Source organism: Sorex araneus, chromosome 1, assembly GCF_027595985.1.
Source record: "Sorex araneus isolate mSorAra2 chromosome 1, mSorAra2.pri, whole genome shotgun sequence".
NCBI classification, from domain to species: Eukaryota; Metazoa; Chordata; class Mammalia; order Eulipotyphla; family Soricidae; genus Sorex; species Sorex araneus.
In genome coordinates, this window is record NC_073302.1 from 119,593,132 (window position 1) to 119,616,987 (window position 23,856).

The 23,856-nt window shown below is 51.9% G+C and overlaps 1 protein-coding gene across 4 annotated transcripts in view; it reads right to left on the reverse strand.

Annotated features, from left to right (window-relative positions):
* DROSHA (drosha ribonuclease III) overlaps nt 1-23,709 on the reverse strand; it is a 129,664-nt gene extending 105,955 nt beyond the window's left edge. For 3 of the 4 annotated variants that reach the window (XM_055132414.1, XM_055132406.1, XM_055132424.1), the window contains exons 1-10: nt 23,582-23,709; nt 22,393-22,516; nt 20,306-20,371; nt 17,599-18,495; nt 12,657-12,749; nt 8,403-8,513; nt 7,513-7,744; nt 5,515-5,656; nt 3,724-3,881; nt 1,011-1,091 (exon numbers count right to left, since the gene is read on the reverse strand). In XM_055132414.1, the coding sequence (XP_054988389.1) occupies nt 1,011-1,091; nt 3,724-3,881; nt 5,515-5,656; nt 7,513-7,744; nt 8,403-8,513; nt 12,657-12,749; nt 17,599-18,495; nt 20,306-20,322 (1,731 nt within the window). In that variant the 5' untranslated portion in view covers nt 20,323-20,371; nt 22,393-22,516; nt 23,582-23,709. The remainder of the gene's footprint in view (nt 1-1,010; nt 1,092-3,723; nt 3,882-5,514; nt 5,657-7,512; nt 7,745-8,402; nt 8,514-12,656; nt 12,750-17,598; nt 18,496-20,305; nt 20,372-22,392; nt 22,517-23,581) is intronic. The other variant, XM_055132420.1, reaches the window with a different exon arrangement.
* Between the last annotated feature and the right edge of the window lie 147 nt (nt 23,710-23,856).

Below are 23,856 nucleotides of genomic sequence, written 5' to 3' on the forward strand. Positions count from 1 at the left end.
CAATTTGCTCGAGCGGGCACCAGTAACGTCTCCATTGTGAGACTTATTGTTACTGTTTTTGGCATATCGAATATGCCACGGAGAGCTTGCCAGGCTCTGCCATGTGGGCGGGATACTCTGGGTAGCTTACCGGGCTCTCTGAGAGGGGCAGAGGAACCGAACCCGGGTCGGCTGCATGCAAGGCAAACGCCCTACAGTTTTAGGATGCTTCATAAAACCACTCAAATATGCCTTTTCTATTTTCAATAAGGAATCTGTTTGTTTTTTTTTTTTTCCTGGAACTCCCAAGTCATTCAGGGGCCTGGAGGCCTCCATTGAAATTTGGCCAACCGGGCTGGACAGTTGGACCTCCAATTTTTTTTTTTGTTTCAAGTTTTGTTCCAATTTGTTTCAAGTTCTCCCTGATTACATCTCTCATTCCAGTCCCCCCGCCCCGCCCCGCCCCCACCCCAAACCCTGCTTGCTTTCCACAGGGCCAACCCAGCTTTCATCATGGGCACCACGTATGGAGCCTGCCAGGAGCGATCCCTGAGTGCAAAGCCGGGCACCAGCCCTGAGCACCACCAGGTGTGGCCCCAAAACAAACAAACAACAACAACACAACAAAAACCCAAGAAGTTTTCTTCTTCAATTAGCAGGAACAGGGGGCTGTTAAGAAATACGCAAAAACCATTTCCAGGCCTGAGATGGCCCGGGGAATGAGGCTTTCTGCCATGCATGCAGCCGATTCAGGTTCCATCCCTAGGGCACCGCATACAGTCCCTGAGTCCCGCCCGGAGTGCCAGAGAGCAGAGCCAGGCGTGAGCCCAGAGCGCTGGGTGTGGCTCCAACATAACAAGCCAAAAAAGAAAAAACAAAACCCACCAACCAAATAACTAAAACCATAATAGTAAACAGTCCCACAGCATAGTTTCATTTCTGAAGACGGAAGATCAACAGCTTCTGGCTGAGGCTTCCGGAGCCTGGGCACCCCCTGGGCACCCGCCGGCGTGAGACCCTTGCCCAGTTACCTCCTCTCCGGGGTAAATGCTGTGCCTGATCCCGGTGCGCCTCGCCTTGGCGCTGCACTTGCAGAGAGGGCCGTCGTTCATCTGTCAGAAAGAGAAGGGGGCGCAGTCCATTGGGGGCGGGGAGGCCAGCCCGGAAATGGGGGCGTTGGTGGGGGGGGGGGGGCTGAGGGTCACGGGAGCATCTGAAGTTCTGTTTTTTGGTGTTTTTTTTTTTTTGCTTTTTGGGTCTCACCCGGCAATGCACAGGGGTTACTCCTGGCTCATGCACTCAGGAATTACTCCTGGCGGTGCTCAGGGGACCATATGGAATGCTGGGGATGGAACCCAGGTCGGCCGCGTGCAAGGCAAACGCCCTACCTGCTGTGCTATCACTCCAGCCCCGAGCATCTGAAGTTCTGAAGATGGAACAGATGCCCCCGAACCAAGAAAGCGGCAAAGGAAGCAAAACTCACATACTCGGGTTCCAGGACTAAGACTGCAGGCCAAAGGGCAGGGCGGCGGCAGCAGAACCAGGGGCCACCCCTTCCCGCCTCCCCGCCCACTGGGGGGTCCTGGCGGTCACACCCACAATCTGCCTCCAGGCGCCACCTCAGCAGCTCAACGGCCTTGAGCTGAGACTCCCAAATGAGTCTCAATACAGGTCAGCTCCCTGCAGAGACGTCTCTGGACCCCAACCACTGACAACTCTGGAATCCAGAAGAGCAGCGACCTCTCATAATATTCATAATAAGCAATGGTCAATAAATTATCAAGCATCTGCCCCTGGCAGGCAGGCTTGAGTGGTGGTGGGAAAATTTGAAATAAAGGTGTAATGGCGGTGGGATTGGTGTTGAAATACTGAATGTAATTAGTGTAAAGAAACTTATGAAAATAAAAAAAAAAAGAAAAAAGTGGTAAACTGTCGGTGGAGTTTGAGAGAAGGGACAGGTATGACATCGCGGTGCCCGCGGGCACAGGACACGGCAGGGCTGGCCGGCAGGGCTTTCCCAAGCCTCTGTGGGTGGCTTCTACTATTTCCCGGGTCAGGAAACGTGCCCGACACACGCGCAAAGCGTTTCCACTCTGCGGAGCGCAGAGAACGCTGGGAGGGGCTGAGCCGGGCAGGACGAGGATGAGAGGGCCAAGAAACCTCCCACGCTCCTCAGGGCTGTTTCTCTGTCCTGGCCCCTGGGCTCAGGGCTCTGCGGTGACCCTCACAGGCACGGGAGGCTCCAGGGAGCACCGGGTTCCTGCTCCGTCTCTCTGAGAGGAAGAGGGAGGTCAGGCGGACTCAGGAGCACTTTACACAGAAGGAGAAAAAGAGGCGTACGGGAAACTTTTCGCCATCCTCACAGGAAATAGCCTGTGGCTGTGGGTCTGCCCAGGGGGCCCCTAAGGCTGCAGGGAATCGGGAAAGAGACCCGGTGGGAAGCGCTGGATGGGCCACGGCAAGAGGGCGTCCCAGTGAGGTTCCAGCAGGAGAAAAATGCAGAGAAGGTCAAAGACTGCGCTACATGCGCTCCAGGGAACACGGGAAGCCCCAACACGGGACGGTTCACGGATGTGAACGAGAAAAAACAAAGCTGAACTGAGGTGTAAACACAAACATGGGCATGTGTGTGTGTGTGTGTGTGTGTGTGTGTGTGTGTGTGTGTGTGTGTGTGTGTGTGTGTTGGGGGAACCACATGTCCCGTTGTCTAAACGCAAACGTGGGCATGCATGTGTACGTGCATGCATGCACATTGTGTGTGTGTGTGTGTGTATTGGAGGGACCACACGCCATGATGGTCAGGAGCCACTTCTGGCTCTCTGTTCAGAGGTCACTCACTGTTGGCAGGGCTGAGGGGATGACAGGGATCGCCCTGAAGTTAGCTGCAGGCCGGGTGAGTGACTTACCCCTGCACTATCTCTCTGGCCCCCGGACCCCAAATCTTGGAGGGTCTGAAAAGTCTGTTTCACAGATCAAAGAGATAGTCCAGGGGTTGAGGTGCAGGCCTTGCAAGGTCATTGCCCCAGTTCCATCCCCAGCACCCCAGAGGGTCCCCCAAGCACCCCAGGAGGGATTCCTGAGTGCAGAGCCAGGAGGAAGCCCTCAGCATCGCCAACGTGTGGTTCCAAAACAAAGAATGATTCTGTCCAGCATCTCATCCCAAGTCCACACACGCTTACCAAGGATGGAAACTTAGAAGGAATCAAGTATTTCCGACTAAGAAACATGATGCCTTGTAGGACTTAAGACACTTTTCTGCGAGACACGTTCCCGGCCAACTGCCTTTTGAAAAGACCTTCAGAAGTTCTCTCTCCCCTCCCATCCCCCACTCCCTCCGTTTACTACCACCTAATCACGCAGCACCACCCCCCTGCGCCCTAACGGGGAACTGACCAAAACTGCCAGGGGTGAGTCGAGGCAGGGCTGAGCTACCAGCAGAAAAGACACCATCGCTGAGGTGAAGGCCTGAGCCCCCTGACCTGCGGGTGCCCCACCACCCCGCCCCGGCCGGCAAGAGCATCAAGACACTCGCACCTGGGGCTGGAGCAATAGCACAGTGGGTAGGGCGTTTGCCTTGCACGCAGCCGACCCGGGTTCGATTCCCAGCATCCCATATGGTCCCCTGAGCACCGCCAGGAATAATTCCTGAGTGCAGAGCCAGGAGTAACCCCTGTGCATCGGCAGGTGTGACCCAAAAAGCAAAAAAATAAATAAAAAGTTAAAAAAAAAAAAAGACACGCGCACCTGCCCGGGGTCGTTGTACCACAGCTCGTCGTGCAGCCGGTCGGGATGGGCCTTCTTGCGTTTGATTTCCGCGATGACGTCGAACACCTCCGAGTCGGAGGAGCTGCTGGAACAGGTGCTGCCCTCGTCGGACTCGCACTCGGACTCACTGGAGCTCTCTGAGGGCGGGCGAGGGGTGCAGACACGGAGAGCGGTTGGCGGGTTCTTGGCTCAGCTGGCCCGTCAGTGCCCGCCCCGCGCTGCACAAGGAATGGGGAAACGGCCCCACCCACGCGGCCTGAGTCAGGCTGGGCGGTTCAGCAAGCCAGGACCCTCAGTGCCTGAGTGAGGGCAAGGGGGCCACTCCTGGCCGCGCACGCAGGGGGTACTCAGGTTCGGCTGTGCTCAGGGGTCGCTCCTGGCAGGGCTTGGGGATGATGACAGGCAGTGCCTGGGATTCACCCGGGGTCAGCCACAGGCAAGGCAAACACCTTGAGCCCCCCACTCCTCCCGGCACTATCTCCACAGCCCAGAAACAAGGATTCCCAGAAAGTCAAGGCAGCAAAAACCAACAAGCAAACAAACAGAAAAAGGGCAAAACACACAGGATGAGGGGACAGGGCTCCCCAATCCAGCATGCGGTGACAGGGGGGGGTGCGCCCTGGCCCAGTGCAGGGCTGACGATTCCTGGGAAGGGGTGCAGGGGGCCCAGGAATGGTGATGGAGTGAATGAGGGAGGGGTGGGGCTGGAGAGGGAGAGCGAGCTGAGGGGGGATGAGAAAAGGGGCACAGAGCAAGCACGAGACAAGAGAATGGGGAAACTGAGGCTGAGCACAGCCCCCCTCCCCCTGGCAAAAAAAAAAAAAAGAAAATACTGGTGAGAGGCACTGGGGTGTGACGCCTGTCAGATCCCAGGGCCAAACACTGGGATAAGAAGTTTAATTGTTCAGGGGCTGGAGCAATAGCACAGCGGGTAGGGCATTTGCCTTGCACGCATTCGACCCGGGTTCGATTCCCAGGATCCCATATGGTCCCCTGAGCATCGCCAGGAGTGATTCCTGAGTGCACGAGCCAGGAGTAACCCCTGTGCATCGTCGGGTGTGACACCCCCCAAAAAAAGCAAAAAAAAAAAAAGGAAGTTTAATTGTTCGTTTTTCTCTCGATAGCCGCAACAGGAGAAGTCAGGTCTTGGAAGAGCGGGAACTATGAAACATACCGTCATCAAAAAGACAAACACTGTGTGATTCTACACACACGAGCTGCCTGAAGGCACGGCAATCATGAGACAAAGCAGAAAAGCAGGCAGGACGAGGCGGGGGGAGGGAGGGGAGCGAGACACATAGAGACAGAGAGAGAGCGCGCATAGAGGAGTTACAGCATTTGCCTCGCATGCAGCTGACTCTGGTCTGATTCCAGGCACAGCATGTGGTTTCCCCAACTCTGCCAGGAGAGCGAGCCCTGAGCATAGCGCGGTGGAGCCCAAACTCCTCCTCTGCCCCACCACACTCAGAGACAGACAGACAGACAGACAGACAGACACACGCGCACACGCGCACACACACATACACACACACACACACACACACACGATGTGCAAGATGGAAAGGAAGTTCTGGAAACAGCCCAGTCAAGGTTGAGATGCTCTGTTTGGACATCCCCAATGGTCCCCTGAGCCCCACCGGGAGCGATTCCTAAGCACTGAGTCAGAAGTAAGCCCGAAGCACAGCCGGGTGTGGTCCAAGAACCAAAAAAAAAAAAATTATATTAAATTAAATTTTATGAAGATTCCACAGTCTCCAACTTCGGACTCACCGAGATCCTCATCCAGCTTGGTCTTGGGGGGCTCCCACGGGGGCCTGGCGGCCTTGGCCTTCTCCTGCCTGCTCCCCAGCTCCTCCTCGAACCTGTCGTACAAGTCACGTAGTCGGCTGGTCCCGACCACCGTAGAATCCCCCTTCGGAGAGAGAAGATCGGTCTCAACAGCCGGGACAGCAGAGCCCGCGGAGGCACCCACGCTCCCGGCCCGCAGTTTCAGCTTCAGAACGAGGGGCAGGAGCCACAGTACAGCAGGGTGGGCATCTGCCTTGCACCCGCTGACCCGGGCTCTGGCCCTGTCCGCGGGCCTGAAATGTAGACGCTCCCTTCCCTGTTTTCTGCCAACGACAACTCCACTCCCTGCTCCAATCCGCCAGGTGAGCGCCCGGAGCACTGTGAGCCTTTGCAAAGATAAGGGCGGTGCCCTGCGCTCTGCCCGGGGAAGGGCCAGGGGAGCTAAGAATCCCACCGAATCCCACAGGGATTCGGATCCCCCTGATCTCGGATCCTCGAGGCGCGAGGTTGCACAGTTCCAACTCTTACACCTGCGGTGTTCAGCCGATCATTCCTTCCCTCGCTTAACGACCCGAAACCTGGCTGGTGCCCACAGAGGACGGGATGGTTGTGACGGCGGCAGGACGCCCGCCACGGAGGGGAGGGAGAGTGACAAGTAAAATCGGGAAGGAGGGGCCAGAGCGATAGCACAGCGGGTAAGGCGTTTGCCTTGCACTCAGCCGACCCGGGTTCGATCCCCGGCATCCCATATGGTCCCCCAAGCACCGCCAGGAGTAATTCCTGAGTGCAGAGCCAGGAGTAACCCCTGAGCATCGCTGGGTGTGACCCAAAAAGAAAAAAAAAAAATCGGGAAGGAATGAAGAGAAGGGAACAAGGTCCGAAGGTCCAGGAGGAAGTGGCGGGGCGGGGGGCGGGGGGGGGGGGGGTGGCCGAGGCTGCCCCCACTCCCAGCAGTGAGAGGGCTGACTCCCGGGGAACCAGTCCACACACACTGGCAGTGTCCCAGCGCCCTAGGCTGACCCAGAGGCACGCTCACATCTTCCCACTTCTCAGGAAGGAACACACACACCACAAGCTTCATAAATTAGGCAAGAGAGAAGAGAGACACATACACACACACACACACACACACACACACCCCACAAGCTGCATAAAGAAATTGGTCAAGAGACACACATAGACACACAGACACAGACACACATACCACAAGTTGCACAAAGATATTAGGCAAGAGAGACACACACAGACACACACAGACACAGAGCATAAGCTGCATAAAGAAATTAGGCAAGAGACACACACAGATAGACACAGACACACACACCACAAGCTGCACAAAGAAATTAGACAAGAGAGACAGACACAGACACACAGACACACACCACAAGCTGCCTAAAGATTACATCTGAGAAACACATAGAAACACACCCCCCATAAACTGTATAAAGCAATTTGAAGACACACAAAGACCCCAAAACACTGTGTGAAGCAACTCGAGGTGAGAAACACACACACACACACACACACACACACACACACATACACACACACCCCACAAATTACAAAGCAATTTGCGAGACACAGACACACATATCCCACATGTACAATGTATAAAACAATTCAAGATCAATCTCTGTCCCTCTCTCGCACACACAAACACACAGTAAAAAGCAATTTGATTCGAGAGGGCTTCCACCACCACGCGTGCCAAGGCCAGCAACGTGCAAACGAATGTCAGAACGGGGGCACCGGAAAGGCACTGAGCACCCCCCTGCTCCGGAACAACAGCTCCTGTCTCTGGCGCCGGCTCCCCTATGCCCGCCCCCCACCCCAGCAGGTATCCCCAGTGTCTGATGAGGGTTTTGAGGGGTGCAGAGCTGCCACCTCCACGGTTCGGGGTGACCCCCACCGAGAACCGTGGGACCCGATAGTGCCGAGGTCAAGAGACCCGTCTATGCCGTCTCCCCTCGCCCCACCTACCACCTGGTCCATGGGGTCACTGGAGTAGTAGTTCTCGGAGTGGGTGCAGCGGATCCACACGGGCTTCAGAAGTTCCTCCTCCTCCTCCTCATTTTTGTCAGCCAGAGTCTCCTCGGGATCCTTGTCCTTGATCGAGGTGAAGCTCTTCTCCTTGCCGGAGCCCTGGCTGTCACTCCACCTGTCTTTCTCTTCCTCCCAGCGCGCTCTCTTCTTCTCTCTACTCGGGGAACGGCTGGAGAAGGGGGCAGAGGAGGCTCGTTATTGAAAGTGCCCCCTTCAGGGCTGCAGCGATAGCACAGCAGGTAGGGTGTTTGCCTTGCACGGGGCCAACCCGGGTTCGATTCCCAGCATCCCATATGGTCCCCTGAGCACCGCCAGGGGTAATTCCTGAGTTCATAAGCCAGGAGTAACCCCTGCGCATCCCCGGATGTGACTCAAAAAGGAAAAAAATAAAAACAAAAAAATAAATAAAAGTGCCCCTCTGCCACAAAAGCATGCATTGGTTCTAATCTCTGTCCTTGCCCACCCCCCCAAAATCAAGACAGCACGACAAACCACAGTATTCACTGTCCAGCAAGGTGAGATCCCTAAACCCCAGTCTGGTGGCACCAGAATCACCTGACAGTTATACTCATTTTTAAAAATACAAATTCCGAGGCTGGAGCCATAGCACAGCGGGGAGGGCGTTTGCCTTGCACGCAGCCGACCCAGATTTGATTCCCAGCATCCCATATGGTCCCCTGAGCACCGCCAGGGGTGATTTCTGAGTGCAGAGCCAGGAGTAACCCCTGTGCATTGGCCAGGTGTGACCCAAAAAGAAATAAATAAATAAATAAATAAATAAATAAATAAAAATACAAGTTGCCAGGCCTGACTCCTGATCTACTCACTGATTCATGGACTCTGAAGCTGGGGCCCAGGCATCTGTATTTTTAATAATCTCCCCAGGTAATTCTGGTGCGCATCCAGCGGGGTCTGGAGTCGCTGGCAAACCGTAACTCCTGCAAAAGAAAGACAGTGGGGGAAGAATCTGGACACCTCCACAGCTCAACAGATACTGGCACGGAGAGCTCTAGTTTTCAACCCTCCATGTCTTGCTTTGCCGATGGAGGGGCAGGGGGAGGGGAAGGTGTCATAAAATAAGGGCTGAACTAGCTATAGATTTTACCTAGGGACCACAATCCAAGAGCGGACCAGGAAGAGCATCCCTCTTGGAGTGCCACACAGGGGTAAAGACACAGTCAACCAGCACCACACCCCATGCTTAACCCCCCCCAAAACACTGACTCCACTGAGAAGGTTTAAAGACCAGTTTGTGGCAGTGAAGTTCTAAGAACAGAATCGGCGAAGGTCCATCCCGGAAGATGTACTGGGAAAACTAACTACAGGAGGGATGTCAACTCGAGCCCAAGACGCAGGGGTGGGGCAGACAGAGCCAAGGAAACCCTACCCAGGGAAGAGACAGCCCGGTTCGTGCTCCAGTGGGCACCCCACAACTCGCCATACTCCTGTGAGCCAAGACTGTTCCCCTCCAGGACTAAATCACAAATGAACTCGTCCCTTCCGCCCTACCACCCCCTCCTGGCTATACGACATGGAAACGGGGGCGGGGGTGGGTGGGGGGGGTGGTGTATGTGTGTATCAGAGGAAAGGGTGTGGATAATGAGTAAGATTATATAACTAGACAACTTTTTAAATATTATATAACTAGACAACTTTTATATATTAAGAATGTAACATTATGAGATGCTGGAGCGATAGCACAGCAGGTAGGGCATTTGTCTTGCACGCAGCTGACCCAGGTTCAATTCTCAGCATCCCATATGGTCCCCCGAGCACCACCAGGAGTAATTCCTGAGTGCATGAGCCAGGAGTAACCCCTGTGCATTGCCAGGTGTGACTCAAAAAGAAAAAAAAAAAGAATGTACATTATGAGCTTTGTCACCAGGAAAAAGCTTTACCATCATGGAAAATGTACACCTGCCCACTGTAGAAAAATCAATGAAGCATTAACAGAAAGGAGACAAAAGCCAATCCCTCACCCCGCTCAGCAACCAACACTGCATTTCACAAAGACACCAGAGAGAGAGAGAGAACGAGAGAGAGGGAGAGAGAGAGGGAGAGAGAGAGGGGGAGAGAGAGAGAGAGAGAGAGAGAGAGAGAGAGAGAGAGAGAGAGAGAGTGAGAGAAGATACACATTTAATAAAAACATAAAACAGGGGCTGGAGTGATAGCACAGCAAGTAAGGTGTTTGCCTTGTACGCAGCCGACCCAGGTTCAATTCTCAGCATCCCATATGGTCCCCCGAGCACCACCAGGAGTAATTCCTGTGCATGAGCCAGGAGTAACCCCTGTGCATCACCAGGTGTGACCCAAAAAGCAAAAAAAAAAACATAAAATAGGAACCCCCCTCACCACCACCACCCCCCCCGCCCAGAGCCAGCCTGGGCCACCTTCCTCTTTGCACGTGTTCTCACGGGCACGGCTTCACCCCGTGCAGTGTGTCCTCTTCTCTGTCCAAGCCATGACTCAGCAAGGCGGGCACCATCCAGGCTGCTGACACAGCCTCTGCCACCCGACGCTGCCCGGCCCAAACACACCTGAGCTCCCGCACACTTGGCAGACTAGCTCCCCCAGAGCGAGTTCTCAGGCATAAGGCTTCTCGACAGACAGACAGACAGACAGACAGACAGACAGCACTGACTGCACAACCATCCAAACCACATTTGAGTTTCCAGTTGCACACACCGGCTGGCCTGCCTGCCTGAGTGCAGAGCCAGGAGTAACCCCTGAGCACTGCAGGATGCAGCCCCCCACCAAACAAAAAAAGTGATGTTTGGAGTGGGAACAGTTTGCAGGAGCCTTTTTACTAGACCACAGAGTCCCAGCATTCGCCATTAAAGATCCTCAGCCTTTGAAAGCAGACTATGGATCGAACATGATGGGCCACTTAATACCTGTATTGCAAACCACAACATCCTAAAGCAGAGAGTGAAAGGGAAATGCTCTGCTTCTTGTATGAAGTTTCGTTTGTAATTTGAACATTTTCTTAGTTTCCTTAGAAATCAATCCATCACATTCAAGTTTTAAATTTTTCAAAACATACCTGATTTCATCAATACATGATTGCAAAATCTCCTTTATTCCAATATTTACATAATTAAATGTGTTATCTCACTTTTCTTGATTTACCACTGTTTAATCATGAGTCATCCAAGAAGTCTTACATTTATGAATATTTTTCTAGTTCTCAATTTCATTGATTTCTTTCATTCTTAAACTCGGTTTCCAACTTTTATTATAATCTGCCCATTTCAAGAAGCCAAGAAATCGGGTCATAATTATGTATTATTCCTAGAGAGGAGAGGGATGAACAGAAGAGGACCTTGGGATACTCGTGGAGGGAAGAGGACACTGGTGATGGGTTGGTATTGGTACAATGTGGGCATGAAACCAGCATTAACTGCATTATAAATCATGGTGCCTTAATTAAAGAGGAGATAATCATGTGTGATAGGTACCATTATCACACATAATAACTATGTATGATAGGTATGTCAGGCACTAACTTCGCCTCTGGATCTATCCGTGTTTATGTATTATCTCAATGGCCCTTTCACCACCCAACAGGAAAGTAGTTGTTCTTACTTTAAACAATGACAGTGAAGTTTAAAAAGATGAAGAGTGCTGTCCAATAACAGATCTGAAGATCTAATCATTTACCCCCAAATCCATCAGATTCCAAAGTGCTGTTCTGAATGAATATTAGACGAGTCCATGAATCTTACTTGGTAAAGAACTGGTTAAATTTCTTAAGGTCTGGGTTATAAATAACCTCAGTGTCATTTTCCTAATGGACTCCAGGTTTGCTCTCCCCCACTCCCCACCCCCACCCCCGCCAAAACATACTTTCGGACCAAAACTATTAATTTCCAAGCTTTCCAGAGAATCACTTTTTAATTATCAAAGAATAATTTTATTACCACTTGAGTCCAGAAAAAGCCTTATGATTTCTAATTTCAGGAAATTTATTAAGATTTTTCCTCTTGCATAATTGGTAAGGTTTGACATGCCAGGCTACTTCCGTTTTTCACGGGTTGTTTGGGACAGACTCTTCGGTTGTTCTGGAGATTGGACAGATACTTTGCACAAGCACAAAATCTGTTTGTTCTTTTTTTTTTTTTTTTTTTTTAATTTATTTATTTTTAATTAGAGAATCACCGTGAGGGTACAGTTACAGATTTATACACTTTTGTGCTTATACTTCCCTCATACAAAGTTTGGAACCCATCCCTTCACCAGTGCCCATTCTCCACCACCCGTAAACCCAGTGTCCCTCCCACCCTCCCCAATCCCATCTCCCCCCCACCCCACCCTGCCACTGTGGCAAGGCATTCCCTTCTGTTTTCTCTCTCTAATTAGCTGTTGTGGTTTGCAATAAAGGTGTTGAGTGGCCGCTGTGCTCAGTCTCTAGCCCTCATTCAGCCCGCAACTCCCTTCCCCCACATGGCCTTCGACTACAATGTAGTTGGTGATCGCTTCTCTGAGTTGACCTTTCCCCGGAACGTGAGGCCAGCCTCGAAGCCATGGAGTCAACCTCCTGGTACTTATTTCTACAGTTCTTGAGTGTTAGTCTCCCACTCTGTTATTCTATATACCATAGATGAGTGCAATCTTTCTATGTCTGTCTCTCTCTTTCTGACTCATTTCACTCAGCATGAAACTTTTCATGCCCATCCACTTGACTACAAAATTCTTGACCTCCTTTTTTCTAACAGCTGCATAGTATTCCATTGTATAGATGTACCAAAGTTTCCTCAACCAGTCATCCGTTCTGGGGCATTCGGGTTTTTTCCAGATTCTGGCTATTGTAAACAGTGCTGCGATGAACATACATGCAAGCACAAAATCTGAATTCAAGGAGCTAATTCTAGGACTTCACGTTTGGCGAGGGAGGTTTGGGGACTTATGTTTGGGGGCTTACTCCTGGCTGTGTTCAGGGGTCACTCCTGCCAGGGCTCTGGAGACCATAGGCGGTGCCGGGGATCGAACCCAAGTCAGCCGCATGCAAGGCAAGCGCCCTACCCCTGCACGGTCTCTCCAGCCCCAGGGACCGTGTTCAGTGTCGACTCCCTCCCGCTTACCTTCCTGACTTCTTATACTCCTTACTGAAGGGCCTCTCCAGGGAAGGCGATCTTCGGCTGTCCCGGTGACGGTGTCTCTCCCGGTCCCGTTCTCTTAAAGGAATTCATACAAGAGCTGTTTTCAACAGAAGGACTCAAAACACCACCTCCTCTCACTGACTTTCATCCTCCAGAACCAAAGGGACCTCACCTAAGAACTCTTCTGTGGATTCTCTAAGTGACATTTTCATTTATTGTTCCTGTATGACTTGAGGACAAAGCGACTTTCAACTGTCCTGGAGTTAACCAACTCGGACGTGCTTTGCTGTTTCCTTTAAGGAAAAAAGTCGCACCTGACAGATGCCATGTAGCGAAGGAGTTTTACCAGAATCTTCTCGAGACTTTCCAACCAGGCAATCCCAGTTATTTCATCTACAGATAAAACTGTAAAGAAGGAAGCTACTCCCTCTTGATTTCTAGAAAATTCTCTATTTCATGCAAAGTAAAGCTTTGATAGGGGAGATTTGGACAAGGTTCCACAATACAAAAGCACTAAACTGTGACAGTTTATAGGCATGAGCTAGTCATCGCTAACTCCTAGGAGGCTTTTAAGTCACTTTACCTTTAACTGCTGTTTTCATCTGGAAATTAAAAAACTGTCAATAAAGATGCCCAATTTACCTTCTGTAATTTAAAGATGTATTTTAAAGTCTTCTCATGTAAAATGAGATTTAATCATCATAATAATAACTTCTGAGTCTATCTAAGTAAACACAGTGAAGGTCTGTGAACAAAAATCAGAATGCAAGTGTATGTAAATCAGAATTAAATCCAAGGCAGAAGGACCATTCAATCCGAGAATGAGAAAAAAATGGCTAGGTGATTGCTGGACGTAACTCTAAAATGCAATCTTCTATATTTTTGCTAAGTCTAGAAAAGAATACAATAGCTGAACTCAAAAATATCCCCAAACCTATAGCCTAAAAGGAAAAAAAAAAGTCAAAACAGAAATCAAGGCTTACAAAACTGGGAGAAATCAGTGATTCATCTTTGATATTAGAGCAACAATTGCATTTTCACTTCAGGATCTCTGCCTCCTCCAGTCTCCTCCGAGTAATAAACTACTGACAAAGACCATTTCACCAGTTGGTCAAAATCAAAGTAGCCAGCGCTGGGTTCTTCATCAGATACACTTACTAAAAATTGCCATTTGCTTTTAAGCAGCAGACTTTGAAATTCTAAAACTATAGAAACTTTGTGACTGACTGGTGCCACTGTCACACTAAACATTCCAGGTAATCTGCAACACTGGGGCTGCTAAGAAGTATCATTTTCAAACTCTGAAATGAAAAACTCCAATTAGAGGGCACTTCTAAATAGTAACTATTAACACTGGGGCAACAGACCCGCACATTCAAGAACAGCTCGCCGCTACCCTGGAGTATGAATGTGAAAGATCAATCTGAACAGATATCCCTGTTGACAGAGGATGCAGCAAACTATCTGCAGCCAGAAAGGCAACGTCTGGGCTGCAAAGGCGCCTCCTGGTGGACAACACTACCCTTGAGGTCCAGCTCGCAGAGCTGGTGGAGCTTGCACGCGGGAGCCCCTGGTGGCAGAGCCATGGTACTGCACGGATCCAAGCGCATCCCACGCTCAGAGCACCCATCCACACCTGTTTCTTTCCAAACTCTTTCCCAAGGAAAACTTTCCTTCACAAACCTTTCCTAAGAATAGCTAGCCCCGGCACAATCTTGTGTTATCCAACCGCATCGTGGAGGCAGAGAAAAAGAAAGAATTTTTAAACAGCCTCATCCACAAAAGCATGAAAAAGAAGCCACCAGGGCACAAACTGGAGAACCTGTATAAACCACAGGACCAGTTGGTAAATTTGGGGGTGGGGCTCCCAATGTCCTTCTAGAAGAGAAACGAGGACTTTCCTGTGCCCCCAGTTCCTTTCAGAGAGTCGGCCTGTGTGAGAGCAAAAACTGACATCCCCACCTTTGACCCTAAAGGCACAATTACACTGGTCGTGCCATGACCCAAGACAGCTCAAAGACCCAGAGCACATGTGCCATCATGCATGAGGCCCTGTGTTCACCCCCCACCACTAAAGGGTCCCCTAAGCACCACCAGTATAGTCCTGGTGACCCTGGTTACTAACTGAGCCCCCAGCACCTCTGGGTCCAAATAGCACCATCTCACTGAGCTGGGCACTGACCCAGCCTGGCATGTGGCCAACTCAGGTTCGATCGCTGGCATCCCATATGGTCCCCTGAGCACTGCCAGGAGTAATTTCCTGAATGCAGAACGAGAAGTCACCCTTGAACATCAACGTGGGTGGCCCAAAGACCAATAAAGTTAAAATATTAAATTTTTTAAAAAAGAATTAAGGAAGGGCCGGAGTGATAGCACAATGGGTAGGGCATTCGCCTTGCACTCGGCCGACCCGGGTTCAATCCCCGGCATCCCATATGGTCCCCCAAGCACCGCCAGGAGTAATTCCTGAGTGCAAAGCCAGGAGTAACCCCTGAGCATCGCTGGGTGTGACCCAAAAAGCAAAAAAAAAAAAAAAAAAAGAATTAAGGAGGTAAACGTGGCGCTTTTGTCACCTGATGTCACTTACTCCTCGTGACCCTCAGTTCACAGGATATCTGTGTTACTTCAAACACATTATTCCAACTTTAAATTTGATTAGAGGGAGTTAGGGTTCTATAGTCAGCCCAAAATTCTTGTTTAACTACAGAACCTTAAAACACAGAAATTGGGGCTGGAGCGATAGCACAGCGGGTAGGGCGTTTGCCTTGCACGCGGCCGACCCGGGTTCTAATCCCAGCATCCCATATGGTCCCCTGAGCACCGCCAAGGGTAATTCCTGAGTGAAGAGCCAGGAGTAACTCCTGTGCATCGCCGGGTGTGACCCAAAAACCAAAAAAAAAAAAAAAAAAAAACCACAGAAATTGAAAAAAACACTATTTAGAGTGCTGAAATTTGCAGTAGAAAGTCTTCCCAGGGATAGCATTTCTGCAATACCTTTAAAGGCTGGAGAAAAACTTACAACAAACTCTTCTCTATTGAGTTCTTTATCATAAAATTGCAAATAAATTATCTCAGGCCTCTGCCAACTAGTTCATCAGAAGAGTGATGAGGAAGAAAACTGACCAAACTCAGGCTGAAGAAGACTTTAAAACAGCAACTGAGTCTCAGATGACCTTTGGCCCAGCGAGAAGCGGTCATCTCCACAGGAACACACATTCCCTCTATCTTCCACAGAACCTCAGAAAGAGGTTTTCCTTCCAAAACTTCTGAGTGCTAATCACAAGCTTCTTTGACTCTTCCCTTTTACCTACTGGCAACACATCCAGTCAGAGTCCAATCAACAACCACAAGAAAAACATGGAAACCAAGACGTGAACTGACTCCACCAGAGTCAGACCAGCTCTCTCCAGACACAGAAGTGTAGGATAAGCTGGTTTGCAGCAGAAACCCGGCTAGCACCTGTTTTAACACAGGAAAAGGAAGATGCACATAGCCCAGAGAACAGAAAGACAAGCACTTAATGTGACAACAGAAAGACCACAGGGGGTGGAGCAATAGCACAACGGGTAGGGCATTTGCCTTGCACGCGGCCAACCCAGGTTCAATTCCCAGCAATCCATATGGTCCCCCGAGCACTGCCAGGAGTAATTTCTGAGTGCAGAGCCAGGAGTAACCCCTGTGCATTGCCGGCTGTGACCAAAAAAGGAAAAAAAAAAAAAAACCAGAAAGATCACAAACCCTCAGCTGAAAGAACAAATATCTCCTCAACCAACATCTGTACATTTATATTTCTCCATTTACACCAATGGTTCAAAAAACTAGGAGTAGGACTCCGACCATCACTCAACAATAAGCTGTAAGTTAACTGGTTTACTTAGAGCAAAATATATGTATGTAAAATTTGGCAAACCATCTCAGAGCTAAAAACCCAGTTATGAATCCCAGCAAGAACAGCTGCTGGAAAACATATCCTCTGATATACATATATTTAGCTTTGAGAAAGAAAAAACGACATGTAATACTGAACTGAGCTACTTTTTTTAACTCAACTTTCTTCAGTGTAAATACTTCAACCCTCCAAAATCAAATTTTAAAGCTGTTTCGAAAATGATCACTTTAAGAAAAGTGTCAATGCCAGCCTTTCATTTACCCAGGAAACAGCAAGAAGGGCCACTGAAATAGACTCCCACTGACCCTGAATCTCAGACAACCAGTTCTGACTGGGAATGGGGTTTGATTCCTAACTGAAAACTTCTGCGGATCACGAGTTCCCAAAAAACTCGGGCATTGGAACCTGCTACGAAATGCAGAGTGAAAAATCATTCACTCTGGGAGCTGGACCAATAGCACAGCGGGTAGGGTGTTTCCCTTGCACACGGCCCACCTGGGTTCGATTCCCAGCATCCCATATGGTCCCCTGAGCCCCGCCAGGGGTGATTTCTGAGTCGAGAGCCAGGAGTAGCCCCTGTGCATCGCCAGGTGTGACCCAAAAAGCAAAAAAAAAAAAAAAAAAAAAAAAAATCATTCACTCTGATCCTTTAAGTAAAGAAGAAAAGTAAAAACAAAACTAACACAGAGAGAGTCCTCCAGGCAATGCACTTGCCTGGCTTGCAGCCAACCCAGGCTAGTTCCCTGGTACTCTAGATGGTCCCTGGAACCCCCACCACCCGTGGGGGGGAACCCTGAGCACGGAGCTTGGAGTAAGCCCTGCGCTCAGACACCCAAACCCCAAACAACCAGATGTGTTTCATGCCACAGCCACGGTCATCCTAGAGCAGAAACGGTCTCGGTTGACTCGGTCGGATGAGGCTGTCCTGCTCCATCTGGGCATCCCTGCATCCCCTGAGCCCCCCCGCTCGGTGCTCTCTTGCAGGAGCCACCTCCCTGCGGGCCCCGTGGGTGCTGGCCCCGGGTGCGCGCCTACCTGCTGCGCTCGTAGCTCCGGTGCCGCGACGGCGTCCGGCCGCGCTCGTAGTCGGGCCGGTAGCGGCTGTCGGGCCGGCGGCGCTCGGGGCTGCGGCCGCGTTCGCGCCTCTCCAGCGAGCGGTGCCTCTCGCCGCGCCCGTGGCTGTGCTCCCGGTGCCGGTGGTCGTCGTAGTGCTTGAGGCGCTCGGGGGACCGCCGCTCGCTGGGCGCCTTGGGGAGCGGGTAGGGCGGCAGGTGCCTGAAGTGGGGGCTGCCGCTGCCGCTACTGCCGCCCCCGCCGCCGCTGCCCCCGCTGCCGCCCCCGCTGCCCCCGCCACCCCCGCCGCTGGCGCTGGGCGGGAAGGAACTGGGGCTGTTCTGGAAGCCGCTGAAACTGGGGGGCGGGAAGCTGTGATGCGAGTACCCCGGCGGGTACTGGTAGTTCACCTGCTGGGGCAGGACGGGCGGCGGCGGGTGGGGCACGGAGGGGGGCGGCAGCATGAACGGGAACGTGCCGCCCTGGCCCGGGGGTGCTCCGGGCACCGGGGGGTTGTTGGGGCAGGGCATGGGGGGCGGCATGGGGGGGAAGCAGGGGGGCACGGGGAAGGGGGGCCTCATCTGGTGGCTGGGGAAGGGGGGCCGGACCGGGCAGGGCGGCAGCGGGCCCTGGGCCGAGGGGGGCGCGGGCGGGGGGAAGGGCACGTAGTCGGGCCGGGGCGGCAGGAAGCTGGGGGCCGGGGAGCTGGAGAAGGCGGCTGAGGGGGCGCTGGGGGGCTCGTATTGGTACTGCACGGGCGGCTGCTGGGGGTTGAGCAGTCGCAGGTTCTGAGGCCTAAAAGCGGGGGTGGAGGGTCGGGGCCCGGGGCCCCCCCTTCCTCGGGGACACCCGCGTCCTGGGTGGAATGACATCCTGTGGCTGGGCCGGAGGAAAGAGAAAGAGAGGGGGGAGGGAAACAGGAGAGAAAACAAACCAGTAAAGAGGGGTGTAGGGGTGCCTGCCCAGGTCCAGCAGGGGTTCCCTGGGGGGACCTCAGCACCCCTGGGCCACCCAGCCACGTGCCCGCTTTCTCAGTCCCCAAAGCCGGCCACCTCCAGAATGCTGAGCTGGGCGCTCCAGCCGGAGCTGAAGGATTCCCCATCCAGTCCTGTCTGCTCACGTCAGGTCCCCAGGACCCACGCTTGTCCCCAAGGGAAGGCGGGCGGCTGGCCAGGGCCCAGAGGGCCGTGTGTGGTACCAAGGGAAGAGCCGGGCCCGCTACCAACAAGGCAAGTGCCCTACCTGCTGCACTGTCCCTCCAGCCAGTTCTCTCTCTCTCTCTCTCTCTCTCTCTCTCTCTGTCTCTCTCTGTCTGTCTCTCTCTGTCTGTCTCTCTCTGTCTGTCTCTGTCTCTCTGTCTCTGTCTGTCTCTCTCTGTGTCTGTCTCTCTCTCTGTCTCTCTGTCTCTGTCTCTGTGTCTCTGTCTGTCTCTCTCTCTCTGTCTCTCTCTGTCTCTCTCCCTCTCTGTCTCTCTCTCTCTCTCTCTGTCTGACTCAGTCTCCTCTCCTCTCTCATCTCTGCTGATCAGGAGAGTACAATGGGAATGGGTATAGCACTAGCCTTGCAGGAAGCTGACCTGAGCCCAGTCCCTGGCATCCTACACAGGCCTCGGAGCCCCACCAAGAGTGATCTTTGAACACCGCCAGGCGTGGCCCCCAAACAAACAAACAAAAAAACAGTCTCCCACAGAAGGTCTGCGTACACACTCAGGGAGTGTCTTCCACTCAAGGTACCAGCCGGCTAGAGGAACACATCCATCCTCTCCTTAACTTGCCGTCGCTCGCTTCATGCCGATCCTGATTCCCTGCCATTTCTCTGCTGTTTCGGGAATGGCCCCTGCAATCCTCTGCACCCAGCCAGTCCTGGGAAGTGTGGGGACACTCTCCCATCCACTGTCACCACTCCGCCCCACTCTTTTGCTCCTTCTGTCCGTTTCCCTTCTGCAAACACATGCCCCTGTCGCTTCCTTTATCAGCGACTTCCTTCCTTTGCCCTCCTGCTATTCCTTAAGACTGTAAATCCCGAACGGCGGGTGCTAGCAGGAATGACCGTTCCCGCCAAGACACGTGCTCCTTTCTCAGCACTGTCCATCCAAACAGATGACCCCAGTCACTGGTCCTCAAGTCACGAACCGTGCAACTACCTTATCCCCTTTCAGTAAAACACCAGACCAGAGAGAGAGAGAGAGAGAGAGAGAGAGAGAGCACAGCAGGTAAGGGCCCGCCCTCCGTGATGCTGACCCCGGTTAAATCCCCGGACCCATATATGAACCTGAGCACCAGTGGGTATGACCCAAAGCACAATACAAACTCATCGGAACATTCCTGTCGGGTTCCTATCACTCCCACTTCGGGAGTTCTTCTTGAGTTCATCTATTTCACACACCTTCTCCCGCGGAGACAGAGACCCCTGGTGGGCTTCCCCCTGAGCACGGCCACATCCCCCACCTTGCTTGGGTTTCCTGCTTGTTGGCTGCCACAATGACAGTCTCCCAACTAATCGCTTAATTGCCTCCTCCTGTCCAGGTCCATCAGGGCAGGGCTCCGGGACATGACCTTGAATGTTCTAACCTGAGTTCAGCAGCCAGTCTGTGGCCCAGAGATCACGCTTTTGTTCTGTTCCCCTAGTGAAACCCTCCCGGGGCCTGGACCTCTCGGTTCTCCCAGGCCAAGGCCATGGAACTACTCACCACGTATTGCCTTGCATCGTCCCGAACTACCTAGATATGCCACATCTTCCACCGAGGACAGACGCTCTAGAGGACAGAAAGAACACGACAGCCATAAGCAAGGTCTCTCAATGCACGGATGCTAAAAACACATGTCTGCATTTACCGGAACACTGACTTTCAGCTTCCGATGCCTTTAGCCTACTAACAAAACAAAGGGCTCTCGGACTCAGTTAAAGCTTCCAGTTAAACCTTAAGATGTCCTTAATGTTTGGTGACATACACCTTTCACGCCAATAATTATCTCACAAATACAAAAGTTGTCCTGCTTTTCATTCTCTACCCTTCTTATAGAAAAATGATGTGAATATTAATATATGTAAATAACTGGGTGCAAAATTCATTTTCCTGAAGTCTAGAGTTTTACCAGTAGGCCCAAGGTATATTTTCAAGTATCACTTGTATCACTTGTCATCCCGTTGATCTTTGATTTGCTCAAGCAGGTGCCAGTAACGGCTCCATTCGTCCCTGTCGAGTGCTAGTGTAGCCCAAATGGTATCTGCTCGCTCCAGGAACACAAAGAGCCTCAAAAACCTTCAGGGTTTTGACAAAGAAGTAGGTGGGCGGCCACGCAATCTCTTGACGTCCCGTGGAATCCAGTCCGTAACAGCTCTAGTCCAGCAGTCGTCTCTAAATCGCATCTGATTTTCAACGCCTTGGCAAACGAGAGAGTCTGATTCTTGATCATCGACTTGATCATCGGAACTCCGGATTCCTTCTCTCACTTGAGTGAAACGTGACACTCCAAGCATAGCTTTCAATTCCTCTTTGGGATACCCGAATTGTGTTCTCATCCTGTTTGCGTAGGGCCCAAGTCGCTGAGGCATATGTTAGTGCAGGAAGAACGGTGGAGTCAAAAAGATGTGCCCAGAGTTGGAGGTTCTTTGTCCTCTTAACAACTTCTTTGACGCTTTCGAATGCATTCCACGCTGCTCTCTTCCTCCTGCGCAGTTCTGGCACCAAGTCATTCTTCATGTTGAGTTCTTGACCCAGGTACACACAGCTGCTGCATTCGGAGATGTCTGTCCCGTTGAGAGCAAATGGAACATCAGAGACTAGTTCATTTTTCATGAACATTGTCTTGGTGAGATTCAGCTGCAGTCTGACCTTTCCACACTCACAGTCGAGGTCGGCCAGCATTCGTGCTGCTTGGCTAATGTTTGGTGTTATTAGAACAATGTCATCAGCAAAGCGGAGGTGGTGTAGTTGCCGACCGTCGATCTTCACTCCCATTCGTTCCCATTCCAGTCGGTACCCCAATATTTGATTTAATGATTTATTTTCACTCAGTCCAATGCCCTTAGGATAATTCTGATTACCTAGCCACCTCAGGCTACTCAAGGCAGTAATCCCACTCCCTTTACAGTTTCATTGTGCTGACACTGTATCACTGTGCCACTGTCATCCCGTTGTTCACCGATTTACTCGAGCAGGCGCCAGCAATGTCTCCATTCATCCCAGCCTTAAGATTTTAGCTTCATCTTTCCCAATGACTGGAGGCTCTTACAGGGTCAGGGGAATGAGACCTGTTATTGTTACTGTATTTGGTATATCAAATACACCACAGGGAGTTTGGCAGGCTCTTTCGTGCCTGCAGGATACTCTCGGTAGCTTGCTGGGCTCTATATATATACATGCACATATATATATCTATATATATATATAGATATAAAGTGTGCTGTGGATGCACACTTAATATATATATGCATGTATATATATAGATATATATATAAAGGGTATATATATATATACCCTTTATGATGATGTGTCCAGGAATATATTCACTCATGCATGAGGCTTGGCCGGAGCATGTGGAAAGTGGCCTGGAGAGCGGCTGACACTGTCCTTCACTTTTTTTTCCCATTTTTTTTTATTCACTTGTTTTGGCCACACCAGGCAATACTCAGGGGTTATTCCTGCACTCAGGGATCACTCCTGACCATACGGGATGCAGAGGAGTGGGCGTGAGTCAGCTGTGCACAAAGCAAGCGCCTTACCCACTATGCTATCTCTCCAGCCCCTGTACTTACTGCTTTGGAAGAACTTACCAGAGTCTGTCTCGAGTAAGAGCCATGAGTGCACATGTCTAACTGCCCCGAGCAATTAGCTCCCTGCTGCCTTGGGTTGGTTCACAGTCATCTCTGCATCCTTCACACTCCCGGGGAGCGCATCCTGCACACAACACGGCAGGTCAATGCAAGTTTGTCTTCCCAATGGTCTGTGTCTCTATATGCTGCCACTGGACAGTTCCCTTCCATATCAACCCACAGATCTGCATGACCAGGACAAGCCAACACACAGCTCGGGTCACTTGTCATGAGGAATCAGAAACACACACACACAAACACACACACACACACACACAGAGCCTTCTGCAGGACTCAAAGAGCTCAGAATCCACATGCAAAAAAGAATGCAATAAACACAAGAGGTCTGTGTGTGTGGGGGGGGGGGGGGTTAATAATAGAACACAAACCCAAAGGGGTGTGCAGAATCTAGGAGCAGAGAAGCGATGGACTCACTTAACTCTTGCATGGTGCCGAACAGCTGAGCCATGGCTCTCAGGCCCTTAAGACCGTTTCTATAGATAGACCTGCAGAAGCAGGCCTAGGAAGTGGAGCGTTGTGCTGTGGATGCATACTTAATCCCCAAGTCAGGGAACTCGGTGGAGCTGACAAAGTCAGCATTTTCTACACCTGCCTACTCCCGGGTTGCACTTTGGAAAAGGAGGCAGCGATTTCTAACAGTTAGACGTGTCCAGGGTTGTCAGTCTTCCATAGAGAAAAGTTGCAAAGCGTGTGTGCATTTTTACGAAGAACTCCCGCCCTACCACCTGGGCCCAACTCTCACGCCTGTCTGTCACCTCCGAGAGGCAGATGGGTAATTGCCTGTTTGCATCTCCCCGCCCGACCGTGTGCCCCACGGGGCCAGTTCGCCACCAGCTCCCTTCCCTTCGGGATCTGGACCTCAGGTCCCCAAGGCCCTGGACCAGCGCGTGCACTCTGCAAATGAATGAAAAGGGGGCGCCCCCATCGCTTCCCTGCCAGAGGGATCCGGGCCTTAGGGTCGCTCTTCTGCCCTTCCTTGCAGATCTGAGAAAGGGTTGCTAGACACTGAATTCCCAAGTCCCAGGTTGGAGGGGGCCCAAGCCTGGAACTTCTGCCCGGGTTCAATGCAGGCACTCGGAAACACTCCCCCCTTCCGACGTCCACCCAGAGATCCCCCACTTTTACCTACCAAAGGCTCTGGAGCCACGCGATCGCCGTCCGTGCAAAGCCCGCGCTGTAACGCGGCCGCCGAGCCCGCGGCGCCACCCGCGCCTCCGGAAGAGGAAACCCCAGGAATTACAAAAGCAAAGAGCAGCGCCCGCAGGGCCGTCACCGCTGGGAAAGCGCCGGGGCGCCGCGCCGCGCCGCGCGCGCGGGGATTGGAGCGCGCGTCGGAGCGACAGACAGATCGCCCAATCGCCTTGGCCGAAGCCCTGGGCGCCCGCCCCCTGCCCTCTCCTTCCT